The following is a 20,815-nucleotide window of genomic DNA, read 5'->3' as shown; positions in this document are numbered from 1 at the left end:
CAAGCGAGGATAATACAAAAAATAGCTAAAAAATAGATTCAAGTTCTTCTTCGTTATAAATTCTACATCTGGCGTATGTTGTCGCATAAACTCGCATTGCATCGGTAACGTTTTTCCCCTATAATTAAAGCGACGGTCCCCTAAAAGTAACGAAAGCCGAGAAATTCATTACAGACACACTAAGAGCGAGGATTTCAACTGACTTCAACGAACAGTTCATGCCACAATACGCCAGCAGAGGTCGGTGTATAAAAGCCATGAGCGTGCAAGGAATTGTGGTAAGAATCTAGATGTATCGTAGATTAGGTTTGCTGCCTTGCTCGCTCGCTTCAGGCTCCCTCCCGCCGGAGTAATAATGTTGGTGAGCGTGTACGAACTTACCGATAATTTGTCAAGAATCCGACAAACGACCGAACGAATGAGCTCGCGATTATTTACAGCAGGTGAACAAACTTTGTACAAGCGAACTAGCTTCCCACGTAGACGCTGTTAGGGGTTCCTCACGCGTTCCTGCCCCATGAACGTCTGCTGAAAAGAGCGGTTTTAAAAATCCTTTCCCGCTGTTCGCAAATGTCAGCTGAAGCTCACGGGCAGATTATTGGAGAACCAATATATCGGTGCTGTTGAAGGCCAAGTTTTGGCGGCAAGCTAGTTACGCCAAACACGACGTACAAGCTTGGTAGGGAGTGATACGTAACCAGAGTACAACTGAAATACCTGAACAATTTTGTTGCCGATTGTAGAGTCCGATGGCATAAAATGTTACCTTCAAAACAGTCATTAGTTTAGGGAATAATATTGGCTAGCCGAGGTGTATCATGCATGAGTAAAATGAGAATTTAGAGCAGTATAGATTTCTACATGGACCGTGCATATTTTATCTACACGATATCTGCATGGACCTGTGAGAAAAATCGTATGACCAGCCACATCTTTGACAGGCCATTTATTATTATTATTTGACAGCTTTGTTTTGAGTAACGGCCAGTACTCATGTACTAAATTATATGATGCTAGAGGGAATCATGTGTGTTATATAAGTCTAGCCATGATTTTTTTTACTTACCTTAGGGACAAAACCCACAGCTCTTGGGACATTCTTTCTCCATAAATTTCTTTTGGTCCATGCAGTAATCTTTAATGGCGGCTTTCTCGGCACACTTATCTGCGTAGTTAGGGTCGTCTTCGCAAACTGAAATAACAAAGGAGAACGATAATTTAGTTTGGGCCGCGAACTAGAAGAAGTAGAAAGAAGTCTAAGAAGTATTAGCCCTTAGGAGGTATGGGGAGGAGAAATGTACTTTTTCTAAATTTGATGAAAATTGATTTCTATGGTTACCAGATATGACCTCATAAATGACATGAAGTCAAGCTATTTCAATTTGGACACTTTCTGTGTAAAACACTTAAAATAAAATAAGTACCAAAAGGTGCTAAATGTTTTAATTGATATAACAAAATTATACCTCGCCAGAATTTAAATCCCCCGTCACTACTGTGCCACTTTACCATATATATGCGGTGTGTTAATGCGTCCAAAGGCTAAACAGCAGTTATATATTCTACAGCTCTAGAATTCAAAGACTACTGAAGATTTGGTTATAGCAGGGTTCTGTTCGAATGCAACTTTGAAACGCAAGTTTGTTTGTTTGTTTACTGGTTCTAATTCATTTTTTCTTTGTAATTGATAAGTAGGGCAGAGCCAGGCTGATATTGAACATAACTTACCAGCAGGAGCAGGAGGTTTTTGTGTACCTGTTATAAAAGACAATAATAAGTATTTTAAAAAAGCAGCTATCAACAAGTTACGTATCCAGGTTGATATTGTTATGTGATGAAATGATTGCCCGTGCTGGAACTGGAAGAAGGCACGAGCGATATAAAAAAGCTGCCACTGAGGTTGTTAAGTGAATAAGTCTCGACGCTGCAGATATTACGAGAGCGAGAAGTTCTGTCACCGAAAAAAGTCCTAAGTTCTCCAAGCAACAATTAATGGGTCTTCATTCATAACAAAATTTATACCTCGTTTAAAGTATTGCTTTATGTAATCTGTTCATGTCTGTAAGAAGCCCTTTGCAAGATTGCAATAAATGAAGAGAGTGGAAAGTGTTGGCTTGTATAACAACGTACTCCTGCCAAATAATTGGACAAATAAACTACTTATGGTGCCAATAGGTACTCCCGCGTTCTGGCACAAAATATTAAATTTCTAACTGGAAGAAGAGTTTCTTAAAAAAGATAGTGTTAAAAAAACAATAATGCAAATTTCTGAGACCAACGGGCATCGTTACTTCCGGTTCAGTTACAGCGGCCTTTTCCTGTTTCTTTCTTTCGAGTTAACTGACGAGTGGGTCAAGCTCAAAGGGAAATAGGACCTCAAGTGCGAGTACGTGGAGATCCCAGGGGCCCCACTCACATATTTTAATGACGGGGGGGTCCGACAGAGGTTCATATTTTATACCCAAAAAAATCCCAACTTCAGAATTTGTCTACCCAAAAAAATCCCTACTTTTTTAGCATACCCAAAAAATCCTTCAGTGTTTTTGCATCAGCAAATTTTATTATATATCTTCTGGAAAACTAAAACATGCTAAGTTCAACCTGGTTTTGGTCAAAAACAAAACTATAAATTGCGCTTATGTTATTTTTAATTTGAGCTGATGAAAAATACAATACCCAAAAAAATCCCTCTGTTGTTTTCGCGACCCAAAAAAATCCCGGCGTCTTTCATAGACCCAAAAAAATCCCTTTTGGCCAAAATGTCAGACCCAAAAAAATCCTTCGGACCCCCCCGTCATTAAAATATGTGAATCGGGCCCCTGGGGTGGAGATAGTTCAATTCGGAGTTACCCGCAGGGAGCTACTGTACTACCATTTCAGACGTGTTGACCTTCTTCCCCTTCGCCTTTAACATAATAAGGCCAGGTATAAACTTCCCTGAGAGTATGAACCAAAAACAGAGAAAAGGATAAGGACAGAAAAGAAACTGACAAGAAAATATTCAACTTCTAATTGCCGAGACCTCTTTGCTCCACTGTACTTATACGGGACACCAGTTGGGTTGCCCTAAACAAGAGACTGCTTTTTATATCAATACCGGGAAGTAGAAAATAATGGGACTTTCATGAGCTCGATTAAAAAAAAAAACAGCAACATAAACCGTTGGCATTTTGCTTTTGGTATAATCAGATGTTATAAAAAAGAAAAGGGATTTGTGTAAATTTGTTTACAATCTGTGACTTACTTGATGAACAGAACCCACAGCTCTTGGGACATTCTTTCTCCATGAACTCCTTTTGGTGCACGCAATAACCTTTAATGGCGGCTTTCTTGGGACACATATCTGCATAGTTAGGGTCGTCTTCACAAACTGAAATTAATAACAATGGTGAACGTTTAAGTTTGCACCGCGAAAAAAAGTTGTAAAAGCCAGAGAAGAAATACCACCCAAAGAGGTATGAGGAGGACTTTTTTTTTTCGAAATCTGGTGACATTTGTTTGGTTGCTGTGGTTACCAGACATGACGTCATTCATGAAAAAAAATCGAGTTATTTCAACTTGGACACTTTGTGTGTAAATCACGTGCAAAGATTAATTGATTGATTGATATCACATATTTTATACCTCCAGGATTTAAGTCCCCCAATCCACCACTGCACCCCTTAACCTCAGATGTGGGGCGATTTACTCAATGCAGTTCACGTTCAAAGGCTAAAAAGCAGTTCATGATCTACTCTAGGATTCAAAGACTGTTGAACATTGAATTCAGTAATGTTAAAAAATAAAATAGGCTTATGGTAGCTGGCTAACTGGCTTTCTAAATACGTTACTGTATTTTTAACGAGTTCTATAAGAAGACAAATTGTATGCACAACTTCAGTTCTTGATACACATGGAAATCCATTTAAATTTAAAGTTTTTTGCCGGATTAAGTGTTTATTCGGTTTATACTCTAACAATTTGTTTATAGTAGAGCAGAGTCAGACTGATGTTGAAGATAACTTACTAGCAGGAGCAGGAGGCTTTTGTGTACCTGTAATAAAAACGTAAATCAGATATCATCTCGTGATTCATTGAGTGCCTTCTCTCTTGAACTGGAGAGGGTAGTGGCGATGAAAGCTGCCACTGAAGTTATATGGGAATACGTCTAAAGACTGGCGTGATAAAAGGGTAGAGAAGGGTTTAGGGGTCGACTATTTTGAGGGACGGGGGGGTATGGGTGATTTGGTTTGCGTACAAGAATTCTTTTTCTAAACCTATGAAGATAAAATTTTTCCAGCATTAGACGCCATGAGAAATATTTCTTTTTAGTGCAGGATACTTTTCCCTGGTGTTTCCTTGCAAGATCTTTTATCCCCAAAATCAGTCTGCAGGATATTTTCTGAAATCACGAATCCCCCTCAAGAGTAAAATGGTCGGCCCCTTAACTGTTACCTTTAGCCGGACGCAAAATAAAGAAGAAATTGTCTTACTCGGCTACAAAGAAACATGTACACACACGGTGGAGAAAACTGTTTCTTTTTAATACACTAGAGTTCGAGTAACACTACCGTAGCCCAGAAGTGTCCGGGAAATTTGAATTGACCGTGAGCAAGTTGAAATTTCCAGGCGCAAAGTGCCAGGGTAACTCAAAATTGACGTGAGTACATTAAAATTGTCGAGAATAAATTAAAATTGCCGTGAGCAACTTAAACTTGTCGTTAGCACATTAAAATTGTAGTGAAATTGTCTGCGCAAATAAAAGTTGTCGGGAGCAAATTGAAATTAAATTGCCTTGAGCAAATTGTAATTGCCGTGATTTTTTTTGCTTCACCGTAAGTATACAGTACAGCTCCGTCGCCCTGCCAAGAGAACTCACTTCTTATTAATGCCGAAAAGTAGAAAATAGTGAGACCTTCATGAGTACGATATAAAAATTTTCGTGGTGTGGTATTAAGCGACTCTGAACAAATGATAAAGGGACCTTTTATATGTTCTCATGGTACAATCAGTTGTTTAAAAGGGAAAGGGACTTGTATTTTTGAGAACCACTGTGTCTTACCTGACGAACAGAACCCACAGCTCTTGGGACATTCTTTCTCCATAAATTTCTTTTGGTCCTTGCAGTAATCTTTAATGGCGGCTTTCTCGGGACACTTATCAGCGTAGTTAGGGTCATCTTCACAAACTGAAACAACAACAGAAAACGTTTTAGTTTAGACCTCTAAAAAATAAATAAAAGGGAATAAGTTATTGTGACTCTTGACAAGAGAGACCTAATGCGCTTGAATATCTAGTTGGAAAAGAATTCAGCGAAATGTGCCGACAGTTAATGCTATGGTTATGAGAAATGACGTAAGAATTAGAGAGACGCGATTATTTGGAGCAATTTTAAAGCAAAAATTGAGTCTTATTTGCTCTTTTGTACAAAATGAACATACAAACATCAGCACTAATAGAGGCTAAATGTTTAAGAACAACATGCACTAGACTAGCAATAAAAAAACCTAAGTTGTTTAAACAAGTTACTTCTCCGTATGACTTCTGAGGCTTGTAAAGCTCGTTACTGGCCGATCGAGTTTTACATTTTTGCAAAACAGTGGTATTTACAAACTATCATGCCACAGCAAAAGACGCAATGAAAGGTCCAACTCCCCCACTTAACCCCGCCAAACACACACTCAACCCCCCCCCTCCCCACACCACACCCCACCGTTCCCCTTAATACGCTTCACTCACAGTGATGTTTTGATTTCCTCAGTGTACGTCCGAGTTTGTAACAATGAAAGTTACCCAATTACCCGGTAATTCATCGAATCTGGCTAAAAAACATTTGCTGTACTTTTATCAAAGGTTCTTTTCGAACACAATTTAAAATCATTGTGACTAGGTTCGTTTGTGTGTTATATATATTTAATTTCTTTTTTAATGATAAGTAGGGCAAAGTCAGATTGATAATGAACATTAACTTACCAACAGGAGCAGGAGCTTTTGTACCTGAAATAAAAATCATATACTAGAAATTAAGGGATGGAATATAGCGAGTACAGCCGACGCTGGAAAGAGAAGATGCTAGTTGTTATAATTAAGGCTATTACACCTAAACTTGTATAGGGAATAGACCAAGAACTGATGAGAACATTGTCGTATCAAAAGGGAATTTTAAAAAGACAATCGCTTGCTGAGACAAAACAGTCACCAATAAAATGAATTGTTCTTCTACCGAGACGCAAATATTATGACTATTGACGGATCGATCAATTTCTCCAGTAAAGAGTATAATTACGTTAAATTAGCAACTAAAAATGTTGTAATTGCAGATGCGTAGTGGGTCCTGTTATAATTGGCTACGGCTGTTCTGATGTCTCAGATACATGTCCTCGAGGAAGTCAGTCACAGTAATGAAGTCTGGTTTCTACATGTAACTATGTGATTACATTTTGGCTTTATAACAATCAACATAGAGGATGTAAAATTAAAACCAACAAATCACCTTCCGAGCAGAATCCACAACTCTTGGGACAATTTTTTTTCATAAATGTTTCCTGGTCCAGACAGTAGTTGTTCTGTGCGGCCATCTCGGGACACTTGTCGGCATAGTGAGGGTCATCTTTACATCCTAGGTCAAACATTTTTAAGAAGAGTTGAGTCTAGGTTAGTTCACAAGTAATGGTGCTAATGTCTGGATAAAAGATATTAAATGAAGTGAGAAAAGCCAAAAAATACTGTAGTTAAAACATGCCTTTGCCAAAATAACTGAGCCTAGTACAATAAACGTACAAATACAGAAATCAGCGCCAAATGAAGCTAAATATTTAATATATAATATAATTTTTTTCTAGTCGACCTTCGGCAATTAAAAGTCTTTATAGTTTATAACCTACAAGTATAATAAATCGGATTTTTTATTGAGTAATATCTAAGATGCCAGTCTATGTGGCGTCACAGGTCTCTGTCTAACATAATACTTCTGTTTTTTGTAGGGCCATTACTGGCTGATTAAGTTTTTTTGTTTTTTGTTCGTTTGTTTGTTTTATAAATAAATGTAATTTCATCGAAATGTTAAGGCAGCAGCAAAAAATCCAGTCCAAACGTTGCCCTCTATTCTCAACTTCAACGTTTGCTCAAAATATATTTTGCATCGTAAGCAGTTTGTATAAGAATAATTGTTATCTTACTGGGTATTAAACTATAGCATTTATTTAAATACCGATAAACTGAAAACCAAGACCGCTTAGCCACAAAACTGTGAAAGGGAAGAGAGACTTAAGTTTGTAAAAGTCTGTAAAGGTTTCTTAAGTCCACACAATCCAATTGAATATGTACCAGAAGTCAACGAAAATAACAACTGTTATTCATTTTAAGAAACCTTTACAATCGGAGACAAAATTGTTGAGACATGGGGTCTTCAAATGGGGTCTTCGGAGAGGAAAACAAGCCACACCCCTCCCCCTCTCCTCCATTCAAAGTTGGGGTCTTTGTTGTTTTCTACAGGAAGCTCGAACAGCGGTACAATATTGCATGAAGGGGTTAGAGAAAGCATTTATTTCATTTATTAATTTACAGTTGGCAAAACGTCAGAAAGGCCGCCGGTTTAAAGCAAAGTGTCTTAACTAATTTTGTTGTCGATTGTAGATTAAATTAACAACAGGCCATTAACAGCTGCAAGGAAATGATTAATAATCAGTGCACGGTAATGTAAAAGTGTTTACTAAGAAAACTACCTTGCAAAATTACTACACGAAAAGCAGTAATTTTAAATAGAATACAAGATGAGCAAGTTATAGTGCCTCTCTTGATAGCAAAATCTTGTTGTTTTCAACTATTGATTTTCAGTTAACCGTATTTAATTATTTCATTGTGTGCCAATCAAGTAATGGTGAATTAGTCGCTTAAAGCCTATGCTGTATTCTTTTAAAAAGTTTTTGACAAGTTAGAGCGATAAAAATATAGTTGCGATAACCTGAAAACATAAATCTAACTGATTCAAAAAAACTGGCAGTACTTCTAGAACTATAAAGTGAATGTGGCATATTAGCTTTGAAGTACAAAACACCTGAACCGTACACGTTTTGGCGCGAAGTAGTTAATGTAATTTTGTAAGATTATTCCAAATAATACTGCATTATCGGTCACTGCTCACTCAAGCTTAAAAAAAAAGTCGCATACATTTATCAGTTTATACTGACGCGCTTGCTTTATAACTTAATTCGTTTTCACTGAGCAAGAAGCTAAGTCCCTGAAATAAGTAAAAAAACAAGCATTGCATTCAATAAACTTGAATATCCACATTTATCTCAATCTTTCTTCAAGAGAAAAAGACATGCTACAATCATCATACTCCTTTTCATAAAATTGGCGGGCAGATTAGCTGAATATTCCATTTCTTAACTGGCGAGCTTACTCAAGCTTATCTGTGGATTAATTTTTTTTACTTGTATAATCTAGTTGTCTCATAAACTTTTAACGAACTGTAACTTTTCAGTCATTAAATATTAAATTTCAATAGACATCTGTAACATAAGTATAAAGTTCTCGTAGAGCATTGAAGCGCGGCTTTAAAGCGTCACTACTAGATTGTTAATTTGGCGGGAAATTTGCAAGTGATTCCTCTCTTATGCAAATTGCTAACTTAGGAGAACTTGCTAGGAACGTTATTACAATTTTAGGGTCTATTTTCAAGTCTAAAATTTTTGTAATATATTATTACGTTTCGTTAATGTATATAGAAGTAAGAATTATGGAGTGTAAAAAAATTTTACCTTGATCGGATAGTTTGGACTCCACGAAAGGCATACCTGTACATGCAGTGTAAAACAATGGTAAGGTTTTAGTTTAAAGCATAAGTTTAAGTTTTCAGGTTAAAAACAGTATAGCACAAAATAATTTCGTGAGAAAAGAGAGCAAAGAATAAGCGCCAACATCCTTTACTTACGAGGTTTGTAACGGTGGACGAAACTGTCCAAAAAGTGGCGTCCGTTGCAATTCTTGATGTACAAAAATAAAGCTAACAGCCAGATCGCTTTCATTTTGCCTTTTGGACAAACGCAACGTGATCACAGAAAAGTTTGAAGAACGTGCACTTGAAGCAGCAATGAACAAACAAAAGGAACAGAAGCAAGCTCGGACTGAGCAGTGTTTGCAGAAGTAGACAATCACTTCTTTACAAGCCAAAACAACTGTCAAAGCTAAGTTGCAACCGTAATTAACAACCTACTATGTGTAACAACTTATCAAAGCAAACAATGCAATCCTGGAATGCCAAATTGTTATTCAGCTTTGTATGGTTTTGTCGCTTCCGGACATCCCGGCGCTTGTTTTAACAACATTTTGAGGGCGATATTGTTTTCAGAGGCATAACACTGGTATTGTGCCTTTGTCGAGATCAACACACATTTTCATTCATCCATTAAAAGATACATTATGCATAATCGAGTCAATCAGTCAGCGCGGAAAAATTTCTTCTGTTTCTTACAGGTTGAGACTTTCCCCTGGTCGTTTTGTCCAAGCCAAATCGAATTTATTTTGAATTGCGTGCGGCTGTAAAAGGCTGGTTGAATCTGTCAGTGCCGTGATAAAGATGAGAATGGTGCCAAAAAGTGTTACAATGAATTGGGCTGCTTGACATTCAGTTTTTAAGCAGTAAACATCCATTATTTCCTCAACCGCGCTAAGCCTGAGATATAGGAGTGTCGTTGATAGGGCTAAATCTGATGCGTGAGGGAGAGAACGAAAGGGAAATGTACCAAAAAAAACAATTTCAACCAAAACGTTATCTACATATACCTTAAAAGGGCCTTTTTGAAAATTTTCGCTTACAAAAAGGCTGAAAGTCAAGGGTTATTTCAATGTTGGAAGTTTAAAAGCTTCTGCATCAGCTTTTTCCTCTTTGTAAAATAGACTGAGACTTAAAAGTGCATAGGCAATAGTTCACTAGATTTTGCAGTTTGAACAAAACAAAAACGTGGCCGGGTAATTATATCACAATAAGATCGTAACGCTAGCCTATCCGATATATAACTTCTCACGTTGTAATTAAACCTCGCACTTGTCTGTTAGTGATCATGTAATGTAGACGTCTAAACAATGTGCTGCAAGTGAGATTAGAAAAGCGGCAATACTAAAGCGTTTTCATTGTTAGCAAGAGAAAATAGAATGAAAATATTACATAACGTCATTCTGACATACCAATCGGATGTCGTCATCAAAATGCCACGAGGCATGAAATAGAATTAAAAATAGATTTCAGACGGGAATATATGGGGGATTCGCTCTCTTCCTCATTTTCTCTTGTTTTTAAGTGTATTGTACTCTCTTACTTTCACATAGCTTATTACTGCCTCAAGCGTTTTAATCTGGTAGCTAATTATCCATAAAACATGAAATTTTTCATATCATTGTCTTTTCTAGTAAAAGTATTTGTTGTCTTATTGTTTGTTCGTTTATGAAGCAGTGCAATACTCGCGGTGCCATTCAAGAAGGCCAGTATACTGTATGAGCGTATTTAACTTAAGGAAATATATGATACAATAAAATTTCCAACATTTCCGACGTCATTCTTGTTGTGAGGCCGCGCATTTACGAAAAAACATTTTTCTCCGTAAAAATTTGAAAGTGCTAGATTTTTTTATACAGCAAAACGCCCGCATGCGCAGTTCAATGTAAAAAAAGCAATTAAGCTATGAAAACTTAGCTAAATAATTTTAAAAACTTCTGCATGAATAGTGGATCATTAGTAATTTTCAAAATAAAACTGTGAGCCTTCGCTATGCCTTCGCTATAGTTACTTAGTAATCAGAAAGCAGAAAGATGGAATCGATGAAGTTCTAGCTACTTTTGCATAATTTAGGTACTAGTTTTGTTACGAAGTGAAGCAGTTAACAGCTGCTGATGTAGATTATGGAAAAACAAAAAGGATTGTCTAAAAACACTACCTTTTCCCTGGGATGGTTTTGTTCCTGACCTGTTGTATACCGAGTAATTAACAGACTAATGTTGTGTTATTCCACTGATATACTTTTTCTTTGTCTTCTATAATCTATTCAGTTTTATGGCGTGTTCTTCAGAAACTGTCAGGTACAGATAGAAGTACGTGCAGTTCGGTACATGGTATGCAGCACGGTATGAAAATTAGATGCAAAAAGGTCGATCGGTCACAGAATATACTTGATTGATCTTTGCCATTTTTTTTTACTTTGATATTTCCAAGGCAAAAGAAAGAGGAAGCAGGAAAAGAAACGTTTAACAACATTTTAAAGCGATAATGATTCAAATCTAACATCCAGCCAAGCTGGTGGATTATACACATCCTGATGTGATAAATAAATTAAATTCTTAGAGTCAGAGCCTTACCTTGACTGCTGTAGATCAAGAGAAGAGAAAACAGTAGTGACTTTCGCATGATGATTTTCATTGCAACTTCGCCTTCTCTTGAGAACAAAACTGTTCTTGTGTTCTTGTGAAATGATAGATCAATAATAGCACATTTCTTCAAGTAGCCTCTATTTGTAAGGCGTAACCTATAGTTAAGTGCTTGTGCTATATATTCAGCAGCCAATTATTGGTGAGCATCGGTTCAATTAAAGTCAGTAATTGCTTATTAATTACCATAAAGAATATTTCGCTTAAAAAAAGTGGTATCATGACAACTACGGTCGAAAATTCCCTTGCGACTAGTAGGCGACTGCGGCCACATTAATTTTGCGGACTACCTGCTGGTTTTTCTCATTTGTTTTTTTAAAAGGTTTCGTCAGCGATCGCACAACAACAGTCAAATATAGCATTATCTTTACTTAAAAGCTAAGGTAATACATAACATAAGATGAGAAAACACGTACGCGAACTCCGTATGCTTAAGTAATATACTAAGCTATTCAACACAACCCTATTTCCGCTCAAGAGCGACTGTCCTCAATACGCTTGTGGTCGTTTTCGAGAGCCCATTCTTGTAAACTAATTCTAATTGTGGCCACTTTTATGAGTTCGCCTGGTGGTCGCTTACAATATCTTTGACTGTCCAAGCTAAACTACAATCTCACGTTATCCCATGTTATCTGCAGTTTGCATTTAGAAAAGAGAAAAAACTATACTAGTAGTTAATTGTCACAGAAAGGGTGGTGAAGATTCTAATTTGTGTGCTATATCACACAGATTTTTTTTTAACTTGGAGGGTGTGTGATTTATCTCATGGCTTTGAGGCAACAGAGAACGTGAGCGATATCATTTTAAGTTTTGAGACAGTAGAGAAGATGCGTGATGTTTTGGCGATTTTAACATGAAATTGAGGCTAGTAGCCGGCGTGAAAACGAGGTAATTGGTGTGATTCATGAAGAAAATAGACGTTTAGACCAAATAAGGGAATGCGTCGTGGTAAATGGACCTTTACTGCATGGAGAGGATAAGTGTGACGTCAGGTCGCCATGGTTGCAAAATTTTTGGATCTCACCGATCTATCTTTACAGGCACGGCGAACAGTGGAAGAAAAGTACGGCCTACCGTTTTTCCTGAGTGCAACTATTTACGGGAAAGTCATACATGTCAATTTTTTCATTTCTTTATTCCTGTCATATCGTGCAGGACCACGGTCACTTGAAATCCAGAATTTTTGCTACCATGGCAACGTGACGTATAAACGACGTTTCCTCTCTATTCCGATCCAATGAGTGCTGTCGATGAAACGAGATTGACAGCTGGTTTTGGTGCACGGATAATTCATACCTGAAAGACCATAATTCTTCATCGAAATCGAGGTGAGTAGGGGCAAAATATTGGCGAGTAAAATTCCTACAGCAACCATTCACCAAGATTTAAAAGAATAATTGTTTTAGTATATACACATTAAGTGCTCTCGGAAACTACTAAAAGGATTTGATTGACGGATTAACGCATGCGTGTAACATCCGCAAACGGAGGTAGGTACATGCGCAATAAAAGTTCATTGTTTCCAGAATTTTAAAACATGTTCTGTGTCAAGTTCAAAGATATTCCATTCTTTGCTGTTGTTGTTGTTGTTGTTGTTGTTGATCTTTTAAGTTTTTACAAACTTACTTTTCAGCCCTTACACTAATTCCTTGATGCACAGCAGGCCTCTATTGAATTGCAGACTGATGAGAGTTCAGCGATGACGTTCAACTAGGCGAAAAAGGCACTTTCACCCCCCACAGGAATAATTTTCGAGCAAATCAATGGGATAAAAGCAAGAGTGAAAGCAAGAAAATTATCAGAGACACGATGACACCACTTGAATAATTTGCCTAACTTTTTTCATGGTTTAATAAAAGAGGAACGTTTTGATATTGCTTTCACTGCTGCAAATTTTCTTTGTCTTTGCCCATACCTCGTTATGTACTGAGCACCATGCAATGACCAATGAACGTATGTTTCGGTAAGTTTCGTTTTTATTGTTACACGTATTCACCAGGAGCGTGCTCTTATCAAAGTCTTTGCGTACGTAATCATTAAATACACAAACTAACTAACAGAGAGAAAATTAAAATGATGAGAAAAAAATTAACGGTATGTTCAAGAAGCAATAACGCAAAAACGTGACCAGAGCTTATTCGTGTCTAACAGGAGATTTATTCAAATCACTACCCAAAGTCAAATAGAGTTACTCAAATACAGTGGAAACTCTATTCAGGGGGACTCTCGGGACCGAGGGAGGTATGTGTCTCCTGAGTCTGGAGGGGTTGGGGTTGTTACAGCAAGGAGCCCAACTGGTTTATTTGCATTCTTTCGTACAGATTTAATCCAATCAGAACCCAGCTGGAAATTGTCCTCGACTTCTGATTGGTTAATGTTTGCGTGAAAGAATTTACGTTAATTAAAGGAGGTCACCCTTCTGGGCCCCTTGCTGTAATAATTAATCAACAATTTTCGTTTTTTATTTTGAATATGCTGCAATCATTATTTCAAGCAGCTGGATAATGTGCACAAAAAATCATGGTTAACTAATCTCTGCTACTGTGTTTAATTCTGGCCCACAAGTGCCCTACGTCGATTTATGAGAGATAGACAGTGTACACTTAAACTTAACAACCCACTTTGTTGTCAGTCACGTTTTGAGACCTACGGTATAATCCCTGGGGGCTACTTTAGGAATTTATGGGTGGGGATGTGCCGCTGGGACCCTGGAGCCCTTAACCTATATCTGAGCTAGTTCAGCTAGTTTACTACCCTATACTAGAGTAAACTCCCCAAATCCCCCCTATCCTAGAGTAGCTGTTTCGCTAGTATAGATAAAATCTTCAAACAACAGATCAGTTTCCTGAAAAATGATACCCTATTCTAGACCCAAACTCGCTGATTTATATACCCTATCCTAGAGTAAACTGCTTGAAATTTATACCTTTGACAGCGGCACATACCTCTATAGCCCATATATGGCAGTACCCCCCCCCCCCCTCGGGGGTATAATCCCCTAAATTAAGGTTAAACCCGTGTTTTGGCACCCAGAAAAAGTGTTCCCTTCCCCTGAATTGAGGTGTCCCTTCAATAGAGGTAACGGATACAAAGATTATTTGACCATTTTTCCAGGACCAAATTTTGAGTTCCCTGAATGGATTGGAGGTGACCAAAAGGAGAGGTTCCACTAATTGTAAATCAAATCCATAAAGCCTAGTCAATTTTTATTCAACTCACACAAATTTGTTCACAGAAGTGTTAATTAAAAAATAACAATTTAACTGATTATTTAAACTACGCATAAACTGGTATAGTAAATTAATATTTGTGATAAAAATTAAAGTTATTTACAGTATGCTGTCGTTATCAACGATACATACATGTAGATAAAGAGAAAAAGAAATAAAAGAATAGAAGAACGAAAACTAGTTAAATGCAATGTAATAATTGTGTGCAGCTTGGGAACCAAAATTGTTTGTGGAACAAAATCTCAGTCGAGTATAAAACCCAAAGTAAAAGAAATTTAGCACTGCTGCAAAAGGAATCAAGACAGTACAAAATAACAACTTAGGCAGGTTTACTCAGTGATGAACTGCCCTAACTACAGAAAAACTAATTGTATTTAATTATCAATAATCATTTATTGTCACCACCCTCAATCAAGTAGAGTGTTTCACTCAGGTGGTCAGCATCCATGCAAATTTATTGGAACAAAAGAAAGCATTTACACAAGAAACTAGTTCAACTCCAACAGGATTTGTTTAGAACACCAACATGGCCGCCATTTCATTGTTTTGGAACGCCAATATTATGGCGCGCCGTTTGTTTCAAAATTATTTGTTGACGTTATGTTTAACGTGGTGTCTGACATGTCATATGAAATAAGCTGTGATAGAATCTACTTATAATCGTTATTTTTCACCCTGATATCATTTTGCTACCGTGATGGAGCATTTTCTTCCTTTATATCATTTTGCAACTGTGATGGAGCATTTTCTTCCTTGATATCATTTTGCAACTGTGATGGAGCATTTTCTTCCTTGATATCATTTTGCAACTGTGATGGAGCATTTTCTTCCTTGATATCATTTTGCAACTGTAATGGAGCATTTTCTACCTTGATATCATTTTGCAACTGTGATGGAGCATTTTCTTCCTTGATATCATTTTGCAACTGTGATGGAGCATTTTCTTACTTGATATCATTTTGCAACTGTGATGGAGCATTTTCTTCCTTGATATCATTTTACTACCGGCCGTGATGTAACATTTTCCTCCTTGTAAGGCTTCCGATATTCGCGCAGTGGCGGAGCCGCGAAATTCAGGTAAATCCGCGAAATCCCACGAAATTCACAAAAACACGCAAAATACCGCGAAATTTGGTAAAAATCTTATCAAATAGATGTCTGTACAACATATTTGAAACTTATTTCAGCTATTGGGGCTATTTACTTGCTGTAAACTTTACAAATTTTTCTTGAAACTTTGTCACTGAAACGTGCAAACAACGTCCCGAAACTACCAGGCGCGATTATGTTGCAAAAAACTGGGCACTAGCCTTGATGCTAAAGGCTTTGCCATTGGTTCATTTCTTGAGCGTATTGTTGTTGAAAGAGCAAACGATAACCTCTGTTAACAATGGTCTGATCAGCGCAAAACCGATCGATTTCCAGCGAAATTTGCCTTGAAAATAACCGCAAAATCGGCCGTTTTTTACCGATTGCTTTTTGGCGAAGTTTTCCCTGAAATTTCCCGCGAAATTGGCCGATTTTTCAGCGAATTTGTCCGTAAAAAATCCCGGGAAATTTGACATTTTTCTCCGCGACCTATCAGAAGCCCTGACCTTAATATCATTTTACTACCAACCGTAATGTGACTTTTTTCTACCTTGATATCATTTTACTACCGGCCGTGATGGCACATTTTCCACCTTGATATTATATTACTGCAGTGATCGAACATCGTGTTGTGACATTTCATTTTATCCAGTTGCCGTGGAGCAACGTGAGTATCTATGATTTATCCGGAAATGTGCAATGCATTTTACGCCTTTCCTTTCAATTTTTTATTTTTATTTTTTAATTTTTCGTTTCTTTTTTCCAATGGACGCTGTTGAGCAGCACAAAGCAACTCGAGTATTCTGTTAACTTGAGTTATTTCTCCGACCGGTTTCGTCTGATCACGCAGATTTCATCAGGGAGTATAACAAGATAGAGCTGAGGAACTAACTTAGTTTATACCTTGTCCTAATAATTAAGACAAAATCACGATCCTGCATGTAAGGGTGTGAACAGCAAAAAACAACCACAAAATATGCGTGCAGGATATGACAATTAATAATCCTGCGCTACAAAATTTTCGGTGTTTAGTGGGGCTCAGGGATGTAATGTTAAATCCCTGATCCCCAAAATTAAACATTGCAAATTGAAAAGATTGGAAAAAACATGAACGAGAGTTTCGAGTGGCATGTTTTCCTCGAATCAGTTGAGAATTTGTCGGAAAGTGGAGAGTTGGGTACAATTATCTGATTCACGCACTCCAGGCAAAACGAACAGCACTCATGCGAAAGGTTAATCGTAGCCTCCCTGGCCTCTGGAGTAGATTCTTCTGGTTCTGAGAATGTAAAATGCCAAAATAAATTTCCAATTTCTCTTCCATAAATTTTGTGTTTTATTTTTCTTTCCGCTCGCTCATTTTTTAAAAAGGGGACTTTTAGAAGGATTTTTAGAAAAAGGAACCTCGTAGTCTGTACACAGACTTTTGTCTTTTGTCTTTTCAAAAATCGACCAGCACACCGAGCAATAGCGAGCGCGGAGCCCGAGAACAAGCGAGCCTACTTTCCCTTTTCGCTAACCCCACACTCCTGCGCTCGCGGTCAGTACTTTTATTTTCATACGCGAGGAAGACAATCTCGAAATAAAAAAAACAAAAAATACAAAGTACCGGTATGTGAACAGCCTAAGCACCTCCTGACAATAAAGACAAATTCTGATCACGGTCGAACAAAAACAGTATAAAAATGCTCCGCCAAGCAGCCGAAGGGTCTGGTACATCACGGCAGAGAAATCATTATCAAGGTAGACAATGTTCCATCACGGTGTACGTGTAATGATATCAAGGTACAAAATGTCACATCACAGCAGTAAAATAATATCAACATTGACGGATCTAGGGGAGGGCCCCCCCCCCCCCCCTAATATTCTTGGACCAAACTGATATCAATGTAGAAAATGTTCCATCACGGTAGTAAAATGCGATCAAGGTACAAATGTTCCATCACGGTAGTAAAATGATATCAAGGTGGGAAAAGTCACATTACGGTAGTAAAATGATATCGAGGTAAAAAATGTTTCATCACGGTAGTAAGATGGTTTCAAGGTAGAAAATGTTACATGAGGGTAATAAAATAAAATCAAGGTAGAAAATGTCACATCTCGGTAGTAAAATGATATCAAGGTAGAAAAAGTCACATAACGGTTGTAAAATGATATCAGGGTAGAAACTGTTCGATCACGGCAGTAAAATGACATCAAGATACAAAAAGTCACATTACGGTATTACAATGGTATCAAGCTAGAAAATGTTCCATCACGGTAGTAAAATGTGGTCAAACCTGGTACAAAATGCTCTATCACGGAAGTGTAAAATGATATCAAGGCGAAAAAAGTCAACAACAACAACAAGTTTATTCAGTATTACCATTTTGTACAGGTGTTACCGATTAAAGTAACAAGAAACAGCTAAATTTAAGGAAATGAAAATATAATGGAATGGTAGAATTAACTATGTTTTTTTCGTCTTTCAAATGCTTGAAAGATGAAATTAGCAGCTAGCCTGCTGATATGTGAAATCAGTATTGTTAAAAAGAAAACAGACTTTATCATTGATATAAATGTAATTTGTAAATAATGTATTTCGGTCGTTGATTTTAATAAAAAGAGTTTTTCTCAAATCATTATTATATTGATCACAGTGAAACAATATGTGCAGTTCATTTTCAACCGAATTTTGGTTGCAATGATCACAGATTCTAAGGTCTTCAGGAGTTTTGGGGATTGTAAATCTTTCAGTTTCTATTTTTAAATTATGATTTCCTATCCTAAAATTACGGTGGTAAAATGATATTAAGGTAGAACAGGTTACATCACGGTAGCAAAATGATATCTAGGAAGAAAATGTCATTTCACGGTCATAAAATGATATCAAGGTAGAAAAGGTCACATCACTGCAGTAAAATGATATCAAGGTGAAAAATAACAATAGTTGGTGGATTCTTTCACAGGAACTACATTTGAAGCCGACAGAAAAGAAAGTGATGGCCAATTATCTGTCACTGACGTGAAATAGTTGCGATATTAATAATGAGAAAGAAAGTTTTTTTTATGAATTTTCTTGTCATGGTGAATAGTCAACAGCATTATACATCGGCGTTGGTCACGGTCCAAGCCAAACTTAAGGAAGAAACAGACAAGGAAACTATTTGGATAGTTGAAACTTGTTCCTGTTGAAAAATAGTTGCTTGTAGCTGGATTATAAACTGAGGAGCTGATTCCAGGATTGCCTCAAACATCCCAAGCCAAGTCTCGTCACATATTAAGTTCTTGATTTTTTTCTCACAGTCCTCTTCTAACGTTTCATGCCATAATTTCTTAAAGTTCCTGGAGCATAAAATAAATGCTTGTAATCGCTTATAAGGAAGGGCCAACAGATTCCACCCAAAAAGCAAATCTGGAGTTGAGAAGACCTCTTTTATCGCGTCTTTTACTTCATGATCCGCCTTAAATATACCCCTGCACCAACATAGAAACAATACTTGGAAGTAGTGCCACCGATAGTAAAGACATGATATGACCAGACTCGGTAAAATAACGAACACGAGGCCCACGCCAAACCATGTCTTGTGATCGCTGAGGTAAAATTCTCTCAGAGTAAGTATGTCCGTGATTGGATCAGCAACAGCTAAAATAGTTCCCATGAGAAGAAAAATGGTGCTGTACCATTTAACTTTAATTGTAGAATCAATTTCATCAGCCATGACGGCAATGACTGAGCTTTTCGGGCTTTTATATCAAGCGAAGTCCTTTAAGGATTGTAGCTTACCCGGGAGTGTCTTCGAAGTTAAATAATTGGCAGTTTTAACATACCCGGAGAAAATTAAACCAGTACACACCAATGAAAACGCTAGCTACGTAATGTTAACCATGGCAACAGTAGCGTTTAGTTGTCAGAATTTATATTGTGGGCCACGTGTAACACTTTACAAAAAAAAATATGCAATGAAGTCACCCCTCAAAAAAAGAAAAGCTTAAAATAGGTAGTTTCAGTTAAGACACATGCTATTTCTAGAGTTAACGAAACTGATATTATATGTTGTGTTTATGAATTTGGTGATCTCAATAATTTTTCCTCATTCCTTTTCACCCCTGCCAAAAATAACAATCATACCTGTATCAGGAACTTGACAGACATCTGCAATGCGCAATGAACTTCAAAACGTTTCTCAGAAACTATCAATCAATGGTAGCTCAATCTGGATGGGGTCTTAGTGCTGAACTGACTCTGAGAAAAATATTTTGCAGAAACGTTTGTCATGAGTAGTTAAGAAATTAACTTCCTAGCCCATGACTGTTTGAAGTGGGTTCTAAAAAGGATAGCCGGTGTACAGCTCAGATTTGCGCGACTAATTAACAATGCCCCTGCACATAAATTATATTGTCTAGATAATGATTAAACACAAAGAAAAATTCAAAATCTGAAAACAAAATTAAATGCCGACTGTTAACTTGCCGTGTTATAAATTGCTCATAAAGTAGTGCCTTCTTGTGAGCTCTTGACTGGGGCGGATCCAGGATTTTTTTTAGGAAGGGGTGCACTCGTCTCTTCCAATAAACCACATAGTTTTTTTTGCAGAATACCAGTTGTATTAGAAAACCGCAGGTCATCTCAGGGGGGGGGGGGGGGGGGAGGTGCGCACCCCCTGCACCCTCCCCCTAGATCCGCCCCTGCTTTATTCCTTATAAGAAAAGGGGTCATTCTCCGAGAGGGAGTTTAGCAAGATCACAATTTTCTTAGATTCATTTGAAGTCGTATGATTAAACAAGATCATTTGACTGAATCGGCGGAGTCAACCGCCCGAACTAAGAGCGAGGATGCGGCGTATTAATTCCTATTCATGTGTTCTGTAGGACGAAGCTGCTTGAAAACGAACTTCCCGCATAAATCTTTAAGGGGAAAAAAATTTGAGAGCAAACATGATTCTGGGATCGCTTCTTCGAAGTAGATACAAGAAACAAAAATGTGATTTGAGTTGAATTTCGTCATCAAACATTTTTCTCATACCTTGAAACCAGGGAGGTTATAACTGTCTTTGACCTTAGTAAACACTTCTAGGAAAACAACACCACTGGCTTCAAAAAGTACTTGGAGCTCCCGT

General features: G+C 37.4%; 2 protein-coding genes across 3 annotated transcripts in view; both read right to left on the bottom strand.

Annotated features, from left to right (window-relative positions):
- The window catches only part of LOC140934935 (uncharacterized), a 12,253-nt gene extending 777 nt beyond the window's left edge, over positions 1-11,476 (bottom strand). The window contains exons 1-7 of one of the 2 annotated variants that reach the window (XM_073384491.1): positions 11,332-11,476; positions 8,742-8,777; positions 6,473-6,598; positions 5,953-5,976; positions 5,042-5,167; positions 1,729-1,755; positions 1,067-1,192 (exon numbers count right to left, since the gene is read on the bottom strand). In XM_073384491.1, coding sequence (XP_073240592.1) covers positions 1,068-1,192; positions 1,729-1,755; positions 5,042-5,167; positions 5,953-5,976; positions 6,473-6,598; positions 8,742-8,777; positions 11,332-11,392 — 525 coding nt within the window. In that variant the 5' untranslated portion in view covers positions 11,393-11,476 and the 3' untranslated portion in view covers position 1,067. Of the gene's footprint in view, positions 1-1,066; positions 1,193-1,728; positions 1,756-5,041; positions 5,168-5,952; positions 5,977-6,472; positions 6,599-8,741; positions 8,778-8,914; positions 9,277-11,331 lie in introns of those variants that run through there. The other variant, XM_073384490.1, reaches the window with a different exon arrangement.
- A 6,580-nt stretch (positions 11,477-18,056) lies between these two features.
- On the bottom strand, positions 18,057-19,536 carry LOC140934927 (XK-related protein 7-like). The gene has a single exon (XM_073384482.1). The coding sequence runs from the start codon at positions 19,415-19,417 to the stop codon at positions 18,800-18,802; it is 618 nt and encodes a 205-aa protein (XP_073240583.1). The 5' UTR covers positions 19,418-19,536; the 3' UTR covers positions 18,057-18,799.
- Between the last annotated feature and the right edge of the window lie 1,279 nt (positions 19,537-20,815).

The sequence above is a fragment of the Porites lutea genome, chromosome 4 (genome assembly GCF_958299795.1).
Source record: "Porites lutea chromosome 4, jaPorLute2.1, whole genome shotgun sequence".
NCBI lineage: Eukaryota > Metazoa > Cnidaria > Anthozoa > Scleractinia > Poritidae > Porites > Porites lutea.
Note: the sequence above shows the minus strand (reverse complement) of the source record. Positions and strands in the feature narration are given on the sequence as shown.

Excerpts from the sequence above, each read along its gene's own strand:
- LOC140934927 (XM_073384482.1), bottom strand. The coding sequence starts at position 19,417 with ATGGCTGATGAAATTGATTCTACAATTAAAGTTAAATGGTACAGCACC.